This window comes from Prionailurus viverrinus, unplaced genomic scaffold, assembly GCF_022837055.1.
Source record: "Prionailurus viverrinus isolate Anna unplaced genomic scaffold, UM_Priviv_1.0 scaffold_62, whole genome shotgun sequence".
Classification (NCBI taxonomy): domain Eukaryota; kingdom Metazoa; phylum Chordata; class Mammalia; order Carnivora; family Felidae; genus Prionailurus; species Prionailurus viverrinus.
In genome coordinates, this window is record NW_025927624.1 from 491,900 (window position 1) to 514,547 (window position 22,648).

Genomic DNA, 22,648 nt, shown 5'->3' on the forward strand with positions numbered 1-22,648 from the left:
AGAGAGAGAGAGAGAGAGAGCGAATCCTGGTGATTGCCCCTATGTTCTACCATATAAAAGCTCTCTGAAATATGAAAAATCTGTTAATTTTCTCCAACTAACTAGGACTTAGTTCATTTTTCTGGCAGATAGGAATCAAAGAAGTACCAGGGATCATTCTACAACAATCAGAACTATCAGACAGAATATGAAAGCATACTACTGATTATAGTGGGGTTTTTTTTGTTTCTTTTCCTTATTTTCCTAGAACATTAAAAATATAGTTCACCTATTAAGGGCAGTTATTGCCAAAATAATCAAAAGTCACAAATACGGCATCCAAAATGTCAGATGAGTTATCTTGATGTCTCCTTATCTGACCCTCCTTCCAATTCTCTTATTTTGCCCTAATTGATTCTACCGTATGAAGTACCCCCATTTTATATGGCGTTAACGTATATACATTTATCGCTGACTACAAATGCGTATGTTCACCCATGGTACTTAGGACATAACTCTGCATCATCAGCTAGGTCAGTCCTTAATGTCTTGCCAACAGTGAGGATAACAGTAAGAGTGGGAACATTTGGGGATACGACTCTGACAAATTCTGGTACGAGAAGCTCACCTGATAGTGTTGCTGCATTTCAGATAGTCTGCTCTTCCTTTTTTAAGAACTAGTGTATTTTACCACCTTCCAGTAGAAACACCATACACACCGGCTTACTTTCCTTCATTTACTCCCTGTAGTCTCGGCCATTCACATCATTCCCTCTTTGGCTCTTCTCTTCTTTCCTGAGGTTCCTTAGGCCTTCCAGTGCCTTGAAAGGGAACTAGTCATTTAGCTCCTTTGGTGGCACTCTCAATTTAATCTGTTGCTGGCACCACATACGATATGCAACTTACCTCCTTTTCACATCTCTTTCTCTTTCCTATGCACTTAACAGGCCGTTTTCTTTACATATTAGAATATATCAGTATTCCTGTTTTAAATCAACATTCTGTCAAATGACCTTTGCATAAAATACAGTTCTTACCTTCTACTTGTCCATGTAATATCCTTTGCCCTTTCTGATCCACAGCTCCAGAGAAATGAGGAACATCTTTGTTGGGCTTCTCAGACATACTCTGTTAAAAGTAGCATCAGTAATGAGTTGCGTGAAGACTTCCTAAGCCTTTTCCAAGAAAAATATCTGAATTTATGATTTTAATAACAACCAGACTTGCAAATAAGAAAAACGTATTGAACACCAAAACCTTTAAATACCAAACCTCATATATGCTCTCTTGATTCAGCGTACCATTGAATCTTCATTCGGCTATTGACTCTCTAAACTGATCATGGAAGGCCAGAATAAGTACGTTCAAAGGCAGAAGCCTGACTTGTATGCAGATTTCAAAAAGGAACTAACAAAACACCTTCCTTTGCATTCCTGACCAAAATTAAAGGACATTTGAAATAAGTTTTGAAACAAATTCTTTAAAAGTGTACTTGCTATAAATGAAAACTGCTTCTAACAAAATGGCAGACATTTGTTTCAGTGTCAATTCATACCTCACATGATCAGAAACTTTGGAGTATATCATGTTGAGTATCAACAAAACACTGTTGTAGCTGCTGCTTCGTTTAGGGAAACAAAGGCTTGACCTTTTTCTTGACGAGAGAAGGGTTGGATCGAATGGCAAAGTAGTAAGAAAAACTTTTCTTAAAATCATGGTGAACTAGTAGCAAAAAAAATGTAGATATAGGTATGGAACTCTTCAGAATGTGTAGTAAGCATTCGAACGGCAAGTATAAGAACATTTATGTCTTAGTCACCTAAAATGTGCCAAGCACTCATTTCACTATGCACCTTTTCTTTTCTACACACAACAATAATAATGATTATGATGATGGAGTGGGTCTTCCTACTTCTTGGTCACTCTAAGACATTGGAGTAAAATGATGATCCGTGGTCCTCTCTGTCCAGAATGTCCCTCGCCACGGTCTACACGACTGGTCCTTCTCATCTTTCACTTGGCACCTTTTGCCACTCTCAGATCTTTTCTGACTACCAAAATTCCCACTCCCACTCTCATCGTCATCCTCACTGCCAACGCCCCCAATATTCTCTCAACTAACATTGTCCATTTCCTATCGATGAAGCCTTTATAGTCACTTATAATGGATTGCTGTTGACTTACTTTTCTGCTCCGACCACAACAACCTAAACCCTCCCCTTGTACACTCAGTAGCTGACTGCTTGGTACGCACTCAGTATACGAGGACCAATTAATTAAGGTCAAAACATTTACACTAATCTCACAGAGAAGATCTCATAAGTACCAAATCACTATACACTTGACCCTTGAACAAAGCAAGGGTTATGGGCTCTGATGGCCATGCACTCGAAAATCCACAAGTATCTTTTGAAACCTCAAAACCAAATAAAAAAAAAAACCCAAAATTACTATGGAATTTCCCACTTTAAAAGCAATAACACATAAAAATGAAAAAGTATATATGTGTTGAAACCAGAACATTAAAGCAGAAGCGCTTGTATATGCTCTCTAGGTCTCATCTACCTTTTCGGCCTCATTTGGCCTTTGCTCTGTAAACTGAGCATGGAAGGTCAGGGTTAGGATAACGGAATGCTGAGCTTACCAACAATATTCCCGGTCGATTAATGCATGTTTTCCCTGTTATATGTATTACATACTATATTCTTACACTATAAACTAAAGAAAAGGTTACTAAGAAAATCGTAAGGAAGGGGTGCTGGGTGGCACTGTCGTTTCAGGGTCAGGCTCTTGACTTTGGCTCAGGTCATGATCTATACTTCCTGCGTTCAACGCTGGCAGCCTGATGAAGATTCTCTCTCTGCCCCCGCTTCCCTACTCACGTGCTCTGTCTTCTCTCTCTCTCACAAAATAAATAATTTAAAAAAAGAAAAAACAAGACGAAAAAGAAAATCATAAGGAAGAGAAAATATGTTTACAGGATGGTACTGTATTTATTGAAAAAAATCTGTATGTATGAGGACTCCCACATTCCAAACCCATCTTGTTCAAGGGTCAAATGTATACCTATATGATGTCTCCACTAAGAGTTTAGTGGAACTTATTATAGCCCCACATGGGAAACTCAAAGACGCATTCTAACTTTGCCATTCTTTTCTGGACACTAGGGCCATTTTATTGGCCTTCAAACATCTTCCCATTGAAAACAAGCATTCTTGGGGGGCCTGGGTGACTTAGTCGATTAGGCACCCAACTTTGAAATTGTGAAAAGGAAAGTAAAAGCTGGAGGGAGGAGTTAAGATGGCAGGGGAGGGGATCAGAATTTCCCTTGTCCCTCAAACACAGCAGTATTGAGGTCACAACACTTGGAATACCAGGAATACAGGCTGCAGAGGGACAGAAAAATCTCCACAGGTGCAAAGTGACAGCTTGGCGGGACAGAAGGGTGTGTATGCGAATTGGGAGAAATAAAATGGTCCGCACAGGCATGGAGTGGCGGAAGCCCTTTGGTGGAGAAACGAAAGGAAGGTAGAGAGAGAGGCTGTGAGAAGTGCATTTGGATATGAGAAAGCCTGTCCGGACCACAGACCAAGGAGAGATCCAGAGGGCCAGTTTCTACTTTGCAAAACAGCCTTAGAGGCTAAAAAACAGGATTTTCAAGGTTGCCAGACTTTCTCTAGACCAGAGCTACCACCTCCCATGCCTGGTGGGGAGGGAGCCGCCCCTAGGCTTGGTAGCAATCTCAGGGCTACACTGGGAGAGAACACCTTGACTATGGTGGAAAGGGGAGGTATTGCCCTGCCCAAGGGAAAAAGACCGTGCAGGCACGAGCCAGAGGCCCTCTGTCCACTGGGCAGAGTGGCGCAACTCCACTACCAGGTCTGAGCAAAGCGGGATCCTACAGGGTTTTGAATCCCAGCTCAGTGCTCAGGTGGCACAGGGGACTGTGCAGCAAGGCAAGGCGGCTCCCCAGGCTATTCCGGGAAGATAGCCTAAACAGTGAGTTTTGAGACACCTCGTGTGGGCAGGAGAGGTTTGGGGTGTCGCCATTTCTCTCCCCATGACCAACATCGTGGGGCTTCAGGGAATGGACAGTGAGCCTCCATGGAGGCAGGCCCATTACACCAAACCCTGGCTCTCTGTGCCTCATAACTGCTTCTCTATAGGAGTGAGACTGACACTGATGGGACCACACAGCCCCTCCTCTAGACCAGTACAGCCACCAGTCCCAGGCACCAATAGACAACTCTCCTCCGGTTTTCTATCTTACTTAGTTAGTTAGTTTGTTTTCATTTGAGTTATTATTCTTTTGTCTTTCCTTTTCTCTTTTAATGTTTATTTCTTTATTTTGAGAGAGAGAGTGAGTGATCAAGCAGAAGAGATGCAGAGAGAAGGAGAGAGAGAGAATCCGAGAAGGAGCCATGCTCTCACTGCAGAACCTGATGGGGGTTTCGAACCCACCAACAGCGACAACATGACATGAGCCAAATTTAAGAGTCGGACGCTTCACCTACTGAGCCACCCAGGCGCCCATCTTTTCTTTCCTTTGCTTTCCCTTTCTTCTCTTTTCCCTTTTTTCTCTTTCTACTCTGCTCTTTCCTCTTCTCCCTTTGGAAACAGCCTAGGAGTCTCGAGTTGACGTGGGTCAAAGCTAATTATATATCTACATATATCTATATATCTTAATATATACCTATATATCTACATTTAGATATATATAGATATCTATATCTATATCTATATCTATATTTTTTACATTGTTCCTCTGTTCTGGTTCTTTGTTTATTCGATTGCGCATTTTCTCTATAGTTTTCTAGATCACCTTCTTCATTTTCCTCCCTCTCTTTCTGGATTAAGCCCTATAGCTCCTTTGAGTCACTGTTTGGTCTTTTTTTCCACTCCAGTCATTTCTCGTTTTGTTTCGGCTAAGGATTCTTCACCACCTTCTTCTCCTCGTTTCCAGGATTACTTCAACAAACAAATCAAAGCCCATCTGGTGGAAGGCCCAAACCGCCACTCCAAGTAGCGAGAACAGCCCCCAAAGACGCACCGAAAGAGTGCACACAACACACTCCAAAAACATTTGTTCAACTGCCAGGCCCTGGAAAGAGTAGGAGATCTTTTTAATATAGTATTACTCGCAGGTGCGGGACAGAGAACAAGCTATTAGAACACATAAAGGGCAGGAATCTAGCCAAAACGACGAAATCGAAGAATTCTGCCACCCCCCCCCCCAAAAAAAAAAATTCCGGGAAGAAAGGACAGCCAGTGAAGTGCTCAAAAGAGACAGAAACAATATATGTGAGCACATTTTTGGAATGACACTCATGAGACGCATAGTTGCGCTTGAAACCATGCATAGAAGACAGCAGACAATCTACTGCTTCAGAGATCAAGGACCTAAGGAATCGTCACGATGAACGCTGAAAATGAAATGGTGTAAAGGAGATACAAAGTAAACTGGATGCAGTGACAGCAAGGATGGGAGAAGCAGCAGACAGAATCGGTGAAACAGAAGATACAATTGTGGACAAAGATGAAGCAGAGAAAGGAAAGGAAGGAAATGACTAGATCACGAGGCAGGTACTAGAGACCTACGTGATTCGGTGAGATGAAATATTAGCCACATCCTAGGAGTCCCAGAAGAAGAAGAGTGAGAGAAAGGGGGAGAAGGTTTTTTTGAACAACGTATAGCTGAGAGCTTCCCTCATCTGGGGAAGGAAACGGTCATCCAAGTCCTGGCGGCACAGAGAATTCCTTTCCAAATCAACAAACCTAGGTCAACACCACGACATGCCATAGCGAAACTGGAAAACTACGAAGATAAGGAGAGGATTCTGAAAGCAGCTGGGGACAAACGGGTCTTATTTGACAAGGGAAGACACATAAGGGTAGCAGCAGACCTGTCCAAAGAAACTTGGCAGGGCAGAAGGGAGGGGTAGCAAACGGTCAGTGTGCTGAATGGGAACATCTGCGGCGAAGAATCCCTTCCCCAGCAAGGCTGTCATTTAGAATAGAAAGAGAGAGAAAGGCGTTCCCGGACACACAAAACCTAATGGAGTTCATGACCACTAAACCAGCCCTGCAGGAGATCCTAAGGGGCGAGTCTGTGAGTGGAAAGCAGCAGAGACTACAAAGGACCAGAGGCCTCACCAAAAGCATGAAACCTTCAGATAACACAATGACACTAAATCCATATCTTTAACTCATCCCTCTGAATGTGAATGGACTCAATGCCCCAATCAAAAGACACAGGGAATCAGAATGGATAAAACACAAAACAAAACCAAACAACAAGATCCATCTATATGTTGTCAGCAAGACACTGATGTTAGACCCCAGGATACCTCCAGATTCAAAGCGAAGCTATGGGGAACCACCTATCATGCTACCAGAAGTCAAAAGAAAGCTGGAGTCACCACACTTCCACCAGAAAGACTAGGTTTTAAACCAGAGACTGTAGTAACAGATTCAGAAGGGCATTGGATCATAATTAAGGGGTCTATCCATCAAGAGGAGCTAACAGTTGCAAATGTTTATGGCCCCAAAGTGAAACGCCCACACATATGACTCGATTAATCACAAACATGATTAAATGTATATGTACAAATACCATGATTGTAGACGACTTTAAGACTCCACTCATGGCAATAGGCGGGTCGTCAAGGCAGAAAATCAGTAAGGAAACACATATCCAATGTGTCATTGGACCAGATGTATTCAGATATACATAGATATATATTGGCCTAATATATATGCATTTATATACATGGATATCAACACCGATATATTAAGATCTTTTCATCCAACACCAGTAGAATGCACATTCTTCTTAAGTGCACATAGAACATTCTCCAATGTCTCCAAGTGGCATCCTGGGTCACAAAACAGCCCTCCACAGATATAAAAGGACTGAGATCATACCTTGCCTATTTTCAGATCACAACAACGAGCACTTGCTCATTCTTTCTTTCTCTCCCTCCGTTTCCAAGAGAAATACAAACATTACAAAAACATTTAGCTCAGCTCCTTCCAAGAAAGAGAAAAACAAGAATAATAAACCTTGTGGGGCAATGAGTCCTGGAGGGAAACCACACACAGACAGTAGAATTCCATAACCAACATGCTGACAATGGAGTTGACAGAAAGTGATGTACTAAAAGAACAGACACTAAAGAAATAGTTTCTGCAAGGACAGATTAGGGTAGACGTGAGCCATTAAAAAAGAGCCTGGTGCGGGGAACACGTATGTGGCACAGTCAGTTCAGCATCCACCTTCAGCTCATGAGTCATGATCTCACGGCTTGTGGGTTTCAGCCCCACGTTGAGCTCTGTGTTGACAGCTCGGAGCCTGCAGCCTGCTTTGGATTCTGTGTCTCCCTCTGTCTCTGCCCCCACCCCGCTTGCACTCTGTTTCTCTCTCTGTCTCAAAAATAAACAAACTAAAAAAATTTTAAAAATACCGTAAAAAGCATGGGGGGTGAAGAGGGAAAAAGGAAAAAAAAAATAACACGTGACCAATCAATCAAGCATGAGCTTAAGACAAAAAAGAAAAGGAAAAATGTGAGCATAGGAAGGTAAGTGGAAACAACATACATTTTTCAACAGGTACATAAGTAGGATTGGGAATATACTATGAACAATAGTCTCTTTTAAACCTTGTAAAGATATATGTCTCTAAATATGTGTGTGTATATATATATATATATATATATATATATATTTATATGTGTGTGTGTATGTGTATATATATGTATATATATATATATATGTGTGTGTGTGTGCATATATAAGTGTAAATGTATTTGTGTATATATGTGTATATTATATATATTTCTGTATCTATATCTATCTATATCTATATCTGTCTATATCTATATCTATCTATCTATCTATCTATCTATCTATCTATATAATATGTGGTAAAAGACAGGCTTCGATTCACAGTATATCCCTAATAATACTGACTCTTATCACTCTACAGTTATCTGGTGATAAATACTGTAATGAAGAATTTAATTTTTTTCAGTATAAATAAATTGTTCAAATTCTGGCATCTATCGCTTCCGAAAAGTTAGAAATTATTACTAGACTAAGAAAAGAATGGAAAAAGAGAGGTTCCTAACACATCAACATTCACTATGGAGAAAGAATTGGGAATGAGAATTCTAGGAAGAAATGGGAACTTTCGAAGGATGTATGTAATGGGACACAGTTGGAGTTACACAAACAAAGGCTGAGGAATTTTTCTCTGCAATTCTAAGCTCACAATGGGAGGATACTAAAAATATACTCTAACCTTCTTTCTTATGTAACTCCATTTTCCTCAATAGAATTCATTTGCGTGTATACATGTGAAACACTAAAACGGAATATAAACTGAAGCCTGACTTTTTAAATTCACATATTTAATTGTGATATATCATGCGTATTTTGTTACTTTTCAAACTCCATTCTACGGAATTCCATTTCCCTACTCATTTATTCACATTCAAAAACCATGACATTGCTTCTTCCAAGCAAGCCTTTATTCTAGCAGCTCCAGGAGTCAAACAAGTGTCTTTCCTAACCTCCAGGAGCTCATCAAGATTTAGGGGCTTTGAAATGAATACTGAAATAAATATCACATGTCTGAAACTTTAAATTTTAGAATCTGACACAAGGACGAGGAGGAGATCGTTTTCAAAGCTAGAATAGGAAAGATTTCTGAAATTAGAAATTTGACAACTTGGCTATGAAGAGCCTCTGCACATAGAGCTACTCTTTTCAGCAAAATACGTATTCTTCGGGGAGATGCACCATTTTAACTTACTCTTCATGGAGTTATTTCAAAAACTACAGGGGAACACCTCTGTAACGTAAATGTTGAGAAATACTGTAAACACCTAAATTTCTACATTTTCTAACATGATTTTAGTCTAAATGTAGAACAAAGGATAGAGCCAAAGGAAAATCCTGTATCTCACCAAAATTTAACTTGCCCGGGGCGGGGGGCAACCTACAATAGATACTTGGACCCAATCAGGTTTCATTTAGGCATGAGTATTATCAGTCATGTTACTATCACAGTAAGAATCCTTATCCTTAAGCAATGTCATATTGCCTCCATGATGGGAAAGCTTTTCCCGATATAATTTGACGGTCATTATATATTTTCCAGCCCATTCTTTTATCAGCCTCCACCTGTAGGATTTACCAAAGTACAACAAAACAAAACAAAACATTCAACGCGTCATGTATCTGTAAAGTGGTTGGTTCCTGCTAACTTTCCATGACACACATAAAATGATGATACACAGGCTCCTCTTAAATGTTCAGAGTAAATAAGGGAGAAAACTCAATTCAGAGCAGGAAAGTGAGTTTCACAGGAGGGTACTTTACCTTGGAACGAAAATCAAAGTCTTGGCTAGCTGATGTAGACCATGAATCATCAGGAACAGGTGTGTCGGAACGCCTTTAGAGAAAAAAAATACAACAAAAACATGTTCATGCATTTAAAAACAAAATTTAAAAAAGTTAAGCGAAAGGTCAAGTATCTGTTTATTCCACGAAGTTTCTTGGTATCATTAAAAGTTGTCCTCTGGTTTTTTTTCATTAAGTTTTATTTTAATTCCAGTAATAGTAACATCCAGAGTTATATTAGTTTAAGTTGTACAATATAGTGAGTCACCAACTCCATACTCACCCCGTGCTCATCATGACAAGGGCACTCTTTCATCCCCATCATCTCTTTCACCCCTCCCACCACTCACCTCCACTCCGCAACCAGCCGTTTCTTCTCTGCAGTGAAGAGCCTATTTCTTGGTTTCTCTCCCCTTTTCTTTCCTCCCTTTGCTCGTTTGTTGTTTCTTAAGTGCTACATGAGTAAAATCATATGGCATTTGTCTTTCCCTGACTTTGCTTACCATACTACACTCAGGCTCCATCCAGGTGATTGCAAATGGCAAGATTTCATTGTTTTATGATTGAGTAATATTACAGTGTGTGTGTGTGTGTGTGTGTGTGTGTGTGTGTGTATGGATATACATGCACACACAGACATACATTCACATAGGGCTTCTTCTTCGTTCAATCATCTGTCAATGGATGCTTGCGCTGGCTGTTGGAAATAATGCTGCAATAAACACAGGGGTGCATGTGTCCCGTGGAATTCGTGTTTTTGTATTCTCGTGGGTAGTATCCAGTAGTGCAATTACTGGACCATAGGAGAGTTCTGTTTTTAATTTTGTGAGGAACCTCCATACTGTTTTCCACAGGGGCCGCACCCATTTGCATTTCCACCAACGGTGCAAGAGGTTTCCTTTGTCTCCACATCCTCGCAAACACTTGCTTCTTGTGTCTTGGAGTGTAGCCATTCTGACAGGTGTGACGAGGTATCTCGTTGTAGTTTGGGGGAGCATCGTTTCATGTGTCTGTCGACCATCTGTATGTTGTCTTTGGAAAAGTGTCTGGTGATGTCTACTGCTCATTTATAAACTGGGCTTTTTTGCAGGGGGGTGATGTTGACCTGTATCAATTTTTTAGACATTGTGGATACTAACCCTTTACTGGATTTGCAAAACATTTCCAAATTTGTTCTCCCATTCCAGAGGTTCCCTTTCAGCTTTGACGGTTTCCTTCCCTGCGCAAAAGCTTTGTAGGTTGGGATAGTCCCCATACTTTATTCTTGCTTTATTTCCCTTGGCTCAAGAGACATAACTAGTCAAATGTTGCTACAGCCAAAGTCAGAGAAATGACGGCCTGTGCTCTCTTCAAGGATTTCTTTTTTTTTTTTTTTATGGTTTCAAGACTCACACTTAGGTGTTTAATTCATTTTGAGTTTCTTTGTGTGTATGGTACAGAAATGGGTCCAGGTTCATTCTTTGGCATGTGGCTTGTCCAGTTTTCCCAACACCATTTGGTGAAGAGAATGCCTTTTCCCCACTGGATAGTCTTTCCTGTTTGTGGAAGATGAACTGACCATACAGTGGTGGATTTATGTCTGGGTTTGCGGTTCTAGTCCACTGAGCTATGAGGCTATTTTGTACGCCAGTACCCACCATACTGTTTGGATTACTACAGCTTTGGAATACAACTTGAATGCTGAGATTGCTATACCTCCAGGTTTCCTCGTTTTCCATATTGCTTTGGCCATTCAAGGTCTTTTGTGGTTCTATACGACGTTTAGGATTGTTTGTCTAGCTCTGTGACAAATGCTGTTGGTATGGTGACAGGGATTGCATGACATCTGTCGATGGCTTCGGGTAGTGTAGACACTTTAAAAATATGTATTCTTCCCATCTGTGAGCATCGGATGTCTTTTTCTTTCCGTCACCTTCAATTTCTTTCATCAGAGTACAGGTCTTTCACAATTTGGACCCTGTTTTAACAAAAGCTTTCAGTTCTCTATTTGGCCTCAACCTCTCCTAACCTGTGAAATCTCCAGGAAAGACCCAGTCTGAGTTTCCATAACCAAATGTGACAGGCAGGGAATGCTCTGAAATGGTTGAAAATGAAATGTATAAACGTTACCACAAGGACTTCTCACCTCACATCTGTCAGAATGGCTCAGTTTCAACACACAGGAAACAACAAGGGTTGCTCGGGGTGTGGAGAAGAAACAACCCTTGTGCACCGGTCATGGGATGTAAATTGGTATTGCCACAGTGAAAGCCAGTATGGAGGGGCCTCAACAAAGTAAAAACACAAATACCATAGGATCCAGTGATTCCACTACTGGGTATTTATTTACCCAAGGGAAATGGAAATACTAATTTGAAAAGATATATGCACCCCTATCTTTATTATAGCATTATTTACAAGAGACAAGATATGGAAGCAACCCAAGTGTCCACCAATACATGAAGAGACCACACACACACACACACAAGCACATACACACACACACGCAGACACACACACACACACACACACACACACACACAATGAAATATTACGCATCTATAAAAGAGAATGAGATCTTGCCATCTGCAACATGATGGATATACCTAGATGCTATGAGGCTAAGAGAAATAAGTCAGACAGAAAAAGACAAATCCTATATGATTTCACTTCTGTATAGAATCTAAAAACGGGAATAAATGAACAAACAGAGCAAAAGGAGAAACAGACCCATAAATGCAGAGATTTGACTCTTGCCAGAAGGGAGGGGAGGTGGGGGGATGGACAAAACGGGTGAAGGGGAGAGGGAAGTTCAGGGTTCCAGTTATAGAATGAATAACTCACAAGGCTCAAAGGTACAGCATAGGGAATGTAGTCAGTGGTATCGTCATAGCATCATACATTAACAGATGGGAGCTACGCTTATGGCGATCACGGTGAAACATCCAGAGTTGTTGCATCACATATTACCTTGTGTGTCAGGTAGAGCTCCGTTTACGTAAACGTATCAAAGTTTAGGTTTCTATGTTATGAGTGGTAGTACTAACTAGAGATTGAAAGAGTCAAAGTTCCCAAGGCCAACTTTGTTCCCACACTGGTCTTGCCTTATTTAGGTCCATAATAACTAGCAAGACATTCCAAGCCTTCAGGGGCATTCAGCTACCCAAGGAGGGAGACTGTGATCAAAACGGTCCTGGTAGTTGTGCCTCTATTTCTCTATACGCTGCCTGAATATTTTCTTCCCTATGAGCTCCCACTCCTACATCACTCTTCGGCACGGTTCTGTGGCATTGCCCAAACTTTCGATCTTTAGCCTATGAAGCCATACAGTCCTACAACCAGGATGGGCTCAAATGACCGAGGGTAGGAGCCATGTCCTGCTCCTGGGGAACAAGCGAATTGGGAGTCTCAGTCATCCACACAGTCACCTCAACCTAGGCATGTTATCACCGATCCAGATGAAGCTCCCTTACTGATTGGGCAAGTCAGTCCTACCCCTGCCCAGCCCTAACAGTACATGGGAAGGGCATCACAGATTTCGGAAAAGAGGTGGAGTGAGGAGACAGCTTGCCTTGGGCCATACATCTCTGATGTTCGGGATCTCCACCCCCCACCCCCAATTCCTTGAGAGCATCTAAGCTATCCTCCCTCAGTTGGGGTGGAAGTAGGGGATATCTTATTTCTATTTGCTCTAAACAGACACTTCCCAGCAGCTCAAATGATTTTTAACCTCTCTCATCAGAAAATCTGAGGTATGCTCGCACCTTCAATGAAACCAACACACACAAAAGCAGAAACCTGGTCACGACACTCTTGAACACTCTATTTGAATATGCCTTTCTAAACAACTCCCCGAATCCTGGGTCCTTCATTCCTGTCATTCACCTTTATCTCACTTGGCATAAACCCCCATATTCTGACATCTTTTCTCAAGCTCTTATTCCTAACCAACTCAGTGTTGTTCTCCTTGAAACCTGGTCTCCTCTGCTAATTTGATTCTTACCCACATTCCTTGTATTAGGAGTATTATTAGACCCACTCCCCAGCTTTCTATTATTAAAACAGTTGCCTGCAAGATGAAGACAAAAAAGAAGGAAGAAAGGAAAGAAAGAAAGAAAACCAGAATGTAAATCTCATTTCTGTCACTTATCATATCCAAATAGGTCACTTCAATCTCTTTTGAGTTTCAAATTCTCCAGGGAAACAACCACTGGGCAAGGAGCTGAAACATAGGTTGACGTACCAGAGGGTGTTTTGAGGAATTAATCTCTGAGGTTCCCTAAATCTTGAGACTCTAAGTGCTTTTGATTTGGCCTCTGAAAAAATGGAGAGTCCTCAGCTGGCATTAGGGGGAAAATTATTGGGAAAAAAAAGAAATACCAAGGAAACCAGAGAAGAAGGTCAAAAGGCAAAAACACAGTACAAAAAAGTCATGGGGGGGGGAAGAAAAACCTCCAAAAAAACCCAAAAAGCTTCCTAGAACTAGACAAGGGTACTAGCCCAAAGGGAAACCAGCCTGGGAACGTAGGCAACAGAGAATCATATAGCAATATCCTCGAAATAGAGGCTGAATTTAATTAATGTAACATGGTCTACAACTAGATATCCTTCCCTTACAGAAAACTCATTTGTCTCAAGAAGAGGGGATACCATGACATCCAAGGAGCTGCCTGACGACATCTTGCTTATTATGTAAAAGCCTTGACACCATGGCCATAGCTGACATCCACCCTAAAATCTCGGATGGTAAAAACAAGGGACGAGTTACCACTGCACTAATGACTTGTGTTAGCACTAGTGGTCAAATACATGAGGCCAAATGCTTGGACTAACCTGGGTTCTTAAGCAAACCCTAAATTCGTGTTCCGACATCATTACCTTTGACATTCTGAGTTGATCTGCCCTAGGATCTGTATCTTCATCTCAGTGCTGCTGAGGAACCAGAGAATGGATGTGGAAGCTTCACGGGCTGACGGGCAAAGCCCCACAGCTACCCATTAACTATGGAATCATGGTCGAGTCATCAACCTCCCTGAACCACAGTTGCGAAAGTCATAAAAAGTAGGCTACAATAACACAGCTACTTTGCAAAGCTATACAATGACTATATAACTGAACAGATGTTACCCATAGGATATAGTGTCTAGTCCAGGGTAGAACACGCAACAACTGCTTTTGTTCTCTGCATTCCCTTAAGAGTCACATAATTTTCAGTGCATTCATTCCCTTCCCTTTCCTTTCCTTTCCTTTCCTTATCCGTTTCATCTCATTTCATTCCTTTATACTTTGAGAGTGAGTGCACACAGAAATCGGGAAAGATATCCCAAGGAGGCTGTCAGCACAAACCCCGATGTGGGGCTTGAACTCACAAACCTGAGTTGAAATCAAGAGTCACACCCTTAACCGACTGAGCCACCCGGGTACCCCAGCAAATGTCATTTTTACAAATCCATAAAAATCCTACCTGGTTATAGAGTCTTCCTCAGCCTTCTCATCTGATCCTAAAGAAGAAACAGAATACATGTTAAATCAACAATCGAAAAATACAGGAATTACAAGTGTACGTCTTATGATGTGTTAAAAAGTATTGCTTTGGGACCACACCTGGAAACCACACTACACTGAGTGGTAATTATACCATTCATAGGCTTAAAGGACTAAGAAATCTTACTTTCTCCTCTATATTGACCAAAAGCAAGAATGGGTTTTCTCAGAATTTGACAGCTACAGGTGAACTGATGTTTACAATGGCCATCACTGACCGACTCTATGACACTGGAGGAAACTGGTAGCGTTAGGAGAATGATTATCATGAGCTGACAATGTCAGACTGAAACTAGCATGATTTTTCTGGACTTCTACTACTAGAGGAGTTGAAAGAGAGTACCTTTAGCTTGCTGTAATACGGCAGAACTTCCCCAGCTCTTCAGCAGACACTCTTCAGTTTTAGGAGGAAACACCCCCTCACAAAGTGTGCTCTATAGCTATTGTACTTTGCAGCATGGCCATACCATAGCAAGCAGACGCTCCCTGGCCTTATTTCCAATGGCAAGGTAAGAAGGAAAGATTTGGCATTCCAGTTTGATAAACTTCTAACCTCTTGAGACTGCCTCCTTCCATTGCTAGAGAGTCCATCTAGACCCACCGCACATCACAGAGGAGGAGGATCCCAATGTGAGTGCTGTGTAGTGGTTCATGATGTCATGTTTCTCAACCCTCCCCATTAGGTGACACACATCTAGAGAAATCATACTTTTTTTTCATAGAAGGCAGAGGTCATCGGATCCTCTACTGATGAGCAACTAAACAAAACAAAGGGCAAAGAATATCTTGAATGCCTACATTCAATTGCCAGGATATTTTCACTTTCTAAACATTCAAAGACATCCACTCTATGATTCTAACTATATGACACCTGGAAAGAGCAAGGCTATGGAGCTAAGGGTTAGGGTGAAGGTAGGGAGAAACGGGCACAGCACAGAGGACTTTTAAGGCAGTGGAACTCTTTCACACGATACCACAAAGGTGGATTCACATCATTACACATTTGTTAAAACTCATAGAATGTATAACACCAAGGCTGAAGACTAATGCAAATTAGAGACTTGGCCTCAAAATGAAGAGTTCGTGTCCATAGAAAATGCACCACTGTTGTCAGGGTGCCTGGGTGGCTCAGTTGGTTCAGCGTCCAACTCTGGATGTGAGCTCAGGTCATGATCTCACTGTTCCTGGGATCAAGTCCTGCATCAGGCTCTGTGCTGACAGCACAAGATTCTTTACCCCCTCTCCCTCTGCCCCTTGGCTGCTCACACGCATGCATGCTCTCTCGCTCAAAACTAAACCAAGGAACTGAAAAACAAAAATCCTACTAAAAACGGGCCACTGTCGCGCAAGATGTTACCAACAGGGGAGGCTAGACGTGTACGGGAGCATGGTATGGTATATGCAGACTCTCTGTACTTCCTATTATATTTTGCTGTGAACTTAAAACTGATGTCAAAAATCAGGCTTATTAAATGTATGAAACAACAAAAGCAACAAAATATGGTATCCATTGTAGCTACTCTTAGCATATACTAACTCACGATACCGTCATCGTGAACATTAAAATAGAGATCAAAGTAACACAATAGGGGTACTGTCTCCCATTTGGAAGTATATGAAACTGCATAAACAAAACACAAAAATACAACAGTTATTTGTATACTTAGGCAAGAAAACATTTGATGAATATGACCCAAAATCTTACACCTATAAACAGGGGTTCAGCACCATAGGCATCACACCTAGGTTTTCCATATAATTAAGAGATTTTCATTCTCATTTTAAATCAAAAATCATTATGTTGATCATACCTAAGAATCACAATGAAAGCTTAATCCCATAAAAAAAGGTTATAATGACCTAATATGGCCCTCCCTAGTAATTTTTGTACAAAAACCTACTTCATATGGATGATGAAACTGAAACCAGTACCATGGTAACCGTCATGTTACTTGCTAGTAAAACAAAATTTGAAGACACCACCAAAAATGACGTCAGGGCTATAATTCCTATGCAGAACAGATTTCATCCAGCAGGCCAAAGATGGCTACCCTCAGAACATCCTACTTGAATGACTGGCCCTTGGTGGTGCCCCGGGATCTTGGATTTAAGGAGGGTTCCCACCATTCCCTAGCTGGTTAAGAGTGGTTCACTGTGCCTAAGTGCTGGTACAATCAATGTGCTTAAGGCTGTACACTTGATTTCCTTGGTGGAAACCTGGAATTTGGGGACATGCTAAGGAGAAGATGCCTATGTGATTAGCATTTGATGAAAACCTCGGGCACTGAGTATCCATAAGCCTCGTACTGGCAGACAACATTTCACTTGTGCTGTCCTAATTTCATGCTGGAGGAATTTAGCACATCCTGCTAACTCCATAGAGAAAGGATTCCTGGAAGCCTGCGCTTGGCTTCCTCTGGCCTTCACCCCATGCACCATTGCTCGGTGCTGATTGGCCTTACTTGCCTGTCCCCATACCAATCCACACGCATGACTACAACTATATGCTGAGTCCTGTGAGCTCTTCTAGTGAACGATCAAATCTGGGTGTCATTGGGATGCCTCTAACACAACTGCATTATATGAAATTTTATTATTTGGGTTGATGTCTTACACGTGGTTGCAGTCAGAAGGTCATGTCACAGAATACCTTTCCTGGAATCTGTTTTCTTGGTATTGGCCTTGAAAATTCCTACATCCCTATGGATCCATTTGAAGAAAGGTTTAAAAGGAATAGATGAAATCACGATGTCAGAAATTGTGAAAGACGCAACAATCTTATTTTACTCCGAAAAAGAGAGAGAGAGAGAGAGAGCGAATCCTGGTGATTGCCCCTATGTTCTACCATATAAAAGCTCTCTGAAATATGAAAAATCTGTTAATTTTCTCCAACTAACTAGGACTTAGTTCATTTTTCTGGCAGATAGGAATCAAAGAAGTACCAGGGATCATTCTACAACAATCAGAACTATCAGACAGAATATGAAAGCATACTACTGATTATAGTGGGGTTTTTTTTGTTTCTTTTCCTTATTTTCCTAGAACATTAAAAATATAGTTCACCTATTAAGGGCAGTTATTGCCAAAATAATCAAAAGTCACAAATACGGCATCCAAAATGTCAGATGAGTTATCTTGATGTCTCCTTATCTGACCCTCCTTCCAATTCTCTTATTTTGCCCTAATTGATTCTACCGTATGAAGTACCCCCATTTTATATGGCGTTAACGTATATACATTTATCGCTGACTACAAATGCGTATGTTCACCCATGGTACTTAGGACATAACTCTGCATCATCAGCTAGGTCAGTCCTTAATGTCTTGCCAACAGTGAGGATAACAGTAAGAGTGGGAACATTTGGGGATACGACTCTGACAAATTCTGGTACGAGAAGCTCACCTGATAGTGTTGCTGCATTTCAGATAGTCTGCTCTTCCTTTTTTAAGAACTAGTGTATTTTACCACCTTCCAGTAGAAACACCATACACACCGGCTTACTTTCCTTCATTTACTCCCTGTAGTCTCGGCCATTCACATCATTCCCTCTTTGGCTCTTCTCTTCTTTCCTGAGGTTCCTTAGGCCTTCCAGTGCCTTGAAAGGGAACTAGTCATTTAGCTCCTTTGGTGGCACTCTCAATTTAATCTGTTGCTGGCACCACATACGATATGCAACTTACCTCCTTTTCACATCTCTTTCTCTTTCCTATGCACTTAACAGGCCGTTTTCTTTACATATTAGAATATATCAGTATTCCTGTTTTAAATCAACATTCTGTCAAATGACCTTTGCATAAAATACAGTTCTTACCTTCTACTTGTCCATGTAATATCCTTTGCCCTTTCTGATCCACAGCTCCAGAGAAATGAGGAACATCTTTGTTGGGCTTCTCAGACATACTCTGTTAAAAGTAGCATCAGTAATGAGTTGCGTGAAGACTTCCTAAGCCTTTTCCAAGAAAAATATCTGAATTTATGATTTTAATAACAACCAGACTTGCAAATAAGAAAAACGTATTGAACACCAAAACCTTTAAATACCAAACCTCATATATGCTCTCTTGATTCAGCGTACCATTGAATCTTCATTCGGCTATTGACTCTCTAAACTGATCATGGAAGGCCAGAATAAGTACGTTCAAAGGCAGAAGCCTGACTTGTATGCAGATTTCAAAAAGGAACTAACAAAACACCTTCCTTTGCATTCCTGACCAAAATTAAAGGACATTTGAAATAAGTTTTGAAACAAATTCTTTAAAAGTGTACTTGCTATAAATGAAAACTGCTTCTAACAAAATGGCAGACATTTGTTTCAGTGTCAATTCATACCTCACATGATCAGAAACTTTGGAGTATATCATGTTGAGTATCAACAAAACACTGTTGTAGCTGCTGCTTCGTTTAGGGAAACAAAGGCTTGACCTTTTTCTTGACGAGAGAAGGGTTGGATCGAATGGCAAAGTAGTAAGAAAAACTTTTCTTAAAATCATGGTGAACTAGTAGCAAAAAAAATGTAGATATAGGTATGGAACTCTTCAGAATGTGTAGTAAGCATTCGAACGGCAAGTATAAGAACATTTATGTCTTAGTCACCTAAAATGTGCCAAGCACTCATTTCACTATGCACCTTTTCTTTTCTACACACAACAATAATAATGATTATGATGATGGAGTGGGTCTTCCTACTTCTTGGTCACTCTAAGACATTGGAGTAAAATGATGATCCGTGGTCCTCTCTGTCCAGAATGTCCCTCGCCACGGTCTACACGACTGGTCCTTCTCATCTTTCACTTGGCACCTTTTGCCACTCTCAGATCTTTTCTGACTACCAAAATTCCCACTCCCACTCTCATCGTCATCCTCACTGCCAACGCCCCCAATATTCTCTCAACTAACATTGTCCATTTCCTATCGATGAAGCCTTTATAGTCACTTATAATGGATTGCTGTTGACTTACTTTTCTGCTCCGACCACAACAACCTAAACCCTCCCCTTGTACACTCAGTAGCTGACTGCTTGGTACGCACTCAGTATACGAGGACCAATTAATTAAGGTCAAAACATTTACACTAATCTCACAGAGAAGATCTCATAAGTACCAAATCACTATACACTTGACCCTTGAACAAAGCAAGGGTTATGGGCTCTGATGGCCATGCACTCGAAAATCCACAAGTATCTTTTGAAACCTCAAAACCAAATAAAAAAAAAAACCCAAAATTACTATGGAATTTCCCACTTTAAAAGCAATAACACATAAAAATGAAAAAGTATATATGTGTTGAAACCAGAACATTAAAGCAGAAGCGCTTGTATATGCTCTCTAGGTCTCATCTACCTTTTCGGCCTCATTTGGCCTTTGCTCTGTAAACTGAGCATGGAAGGTCAGGGTTAGGATAACGGAATGCTGAGCTTACCAACAATATTCCCGGTCGATTAATGCATGTTTTCCCTGTTATATGTATTACATACTATATTCTTACACTATAAACTAAAGAAAAGGTTACTAAGAAAATCGTAAGGAAGGGGTGCTGGGTGGCACTGTCGTTTCAGGGTCAGGCTCTTGACTTTGGCTCAGGTCATGATCTATACTTCCTGCGTTCAACGCTGGCAGCCTGATGAAGATTCTCTCTCTGCCCCCGCTTCCCTACTCACGTGCTCTGTCTTCTCTCTCTCTCACAAAATAAATAATTTAAAAAAAGAAAAAACAAGACGAAAAAGAAAATCATAAGGAAGAGAAAATATGTTTACAGGATGGTACTGTATTTATTGAAAAAAATCTGTATGTATGAGGACTCCCACATTCCAAACCCATCTTGTTCAAGGGTCAAATGTATACCTATATGATGTCTCCACTAAGAGTTTAGTGGAACTTATTATAGCCCCACATGGGAAACTCAAAGACGCATTCTAACTTTGCCATTCTTTTCTGGACACTAGGGCCATTTTATTGGCCTTCAAACATCTTCCCATTGAAAACAAGCATTCTTGGGGGGCCTGGGTGACTTAGTCGATTAGGCACCCAACTTTGAAATTGTGAAAAGGAAAGTAAAAGCTGGAGGGAGGAGTTAAGATGGCAGGGGAGGGGATCAGAATTTCCCTTGTCCCTCAAACACAGCAGTATTGAGGTCACAACACTTGGAATACCAGGAATACAGGCTGCAGAGGGACAGAAAAATCTCCACAGGTGCAAAGTGACAGCTTGGCGGGACAGAAGGGTGTGTATGCGAATTGGGAGAAATAAAATGGTCCGCACAGGCATGGAGTGGCGGAAGCCCTTTGGTGGAGAAACGAAAGGAAGGTAGAGAGAGAGGCTGTGAGAAGTGCATTTGGATATGAGAAAGCCTGTCCGGACCACAGACCAAGGAGAGATCCAGAGGGCCAGTTTCTACTTTGCAAAACAGCCTTAGAGGCTAAAAAACAGGATTTTCAAGGTTGCCAGACTTTCTCTAGACCAGAGCTACCACCTCCCATGTCTGGTGGGGAGGGAGCCGCCCCTAGGCTTGGTAGCAATCTCAGGGCTACACTGGGAGAGAACACCTTGACTATGGTGGAAAGGGGAGGTATTGCCCTGCCCAAGGGAAAAAGACCGTGCAGGCACGAGCCAGAGGCCCTCTGTCCACTGGGCAGAGTGGCGCAACTCCACTACCAGGTCTGAGCAAAGCGGGATCCTACAGGGTTTTGAATCCCAGCTCAGTGCTCAGGTGGCACAGGGGACTGTGCAGCAAGGCAAGGCGGCTCCCCAGGCTATTCCGGGAAGATAGCCTAAACAGTGAGTTTTGAGACACCTCGTGTGGGCAGGAGAGGTTTGGGGTGTCGCCATTTCTCTCCCCATGACCAACATCGTGGGGCTTCAGGGAATGGACAGTGAGCCTCCATGGAGGCAGGCCCATTACACCAAACCCTGGCTCTCTGTGCCTCATAACTGCTTCTCTATAGGAGTGAGACTGACACTGATGGGACCACACAGCCCCTCCTCTAGACCAGTACAGCCACCAGTCCCAGGCACCAATAGACAACTCTCCTCCGGTTTTCTATCTTACTTAGTTAGTTAGTTTGTTTTCATTTGAGTTATTATTCTTTTGTCTTTCCTTTTCTCTTTTAATGTTTATTTCTTTATTTTGAGAGAGAGAGTGAGTGATCAAGCAGAAGAGATGCAGAGAGAAGGAGAGAGAGAGAATCCGAGAAGGAGCCATGCTCTCACTGCAGAACCTGATGGGGGTTTCGAACCCACCAACAGCGACAACATGACGTGAGCCAAATTTAAGAGTCGGACGCTTCACCTACTGAGCCACCCAGGCGCCCATCTTTTCTTTCCTTTGCTTTCCCTTTCTTCTCTTTTCCCTTTTTTCTCTTTCTACTCTGCTCTTTCCTCTTCTCCCTTTGGAAACAGCCTAGGAGTCTCGAGTTGACGTGGGTCAAAGCTAATTATATATCTACATATATCTATATATCTTAATATATACCTATATATCTACATTTAGATATATATAGATATCTATATCTATATCTATATCTATATTTTTTACATTGTTCCTCTGTTCTGGTTCTTTGTTTATTCGATTGCGCATTTTCTCTATAGTTTTCTAGATCACCTTCTTCATTTTCCTCCCTCTCTTTCTGGATTAAGCCCTATAGCTCCTTTGAGTCACTGTTTGGTCTTTTTTTCCACTCCAGTCATTTCTCGTTTTGTTTCGGCTAAGGATTCTTCACCACCTTCTTCTCCTCGTTTCCAGGATTACT

At 41.4% G+C, this 22,648-nt stretch overlaps 1 protein-coding gene across 1 annotated transcript in view; it reads right to left on the reverse strand.

The window, feature by feature from the left end:
- The window catches only part of LOC125159788 (ankyrin repeat domain-containing protein 26-like), a 708,468-nt gene that overhangs the window by 260,966 nt on the left and 424,854 nt on the right, over window positions 1–22,648 (reverse strand). The window contains exons 8-11 of the mRNA XM_047848410.1: window positions 18,716–18,806; window positions 14,825–14,861; window positions 9,361–9,433; window positions 1,017–1,107 (exon numbers count right to left, since the gene is read on the reverse strand). Of these exons, the coding sequence (XP_047704366.1) occupies window positions 1,017–1,107; window positions 9,361–9,433; window positions 14,825–14,861; window positions 18,716–18,806 (292 nt within the window). The remainder of the gene's footprint in view (window positions 1–1,016; window positions 1,108–9,360; window positions 9,434–14,824; window positions 14,862–18,715; window positions 18,807–22,648) is intronic.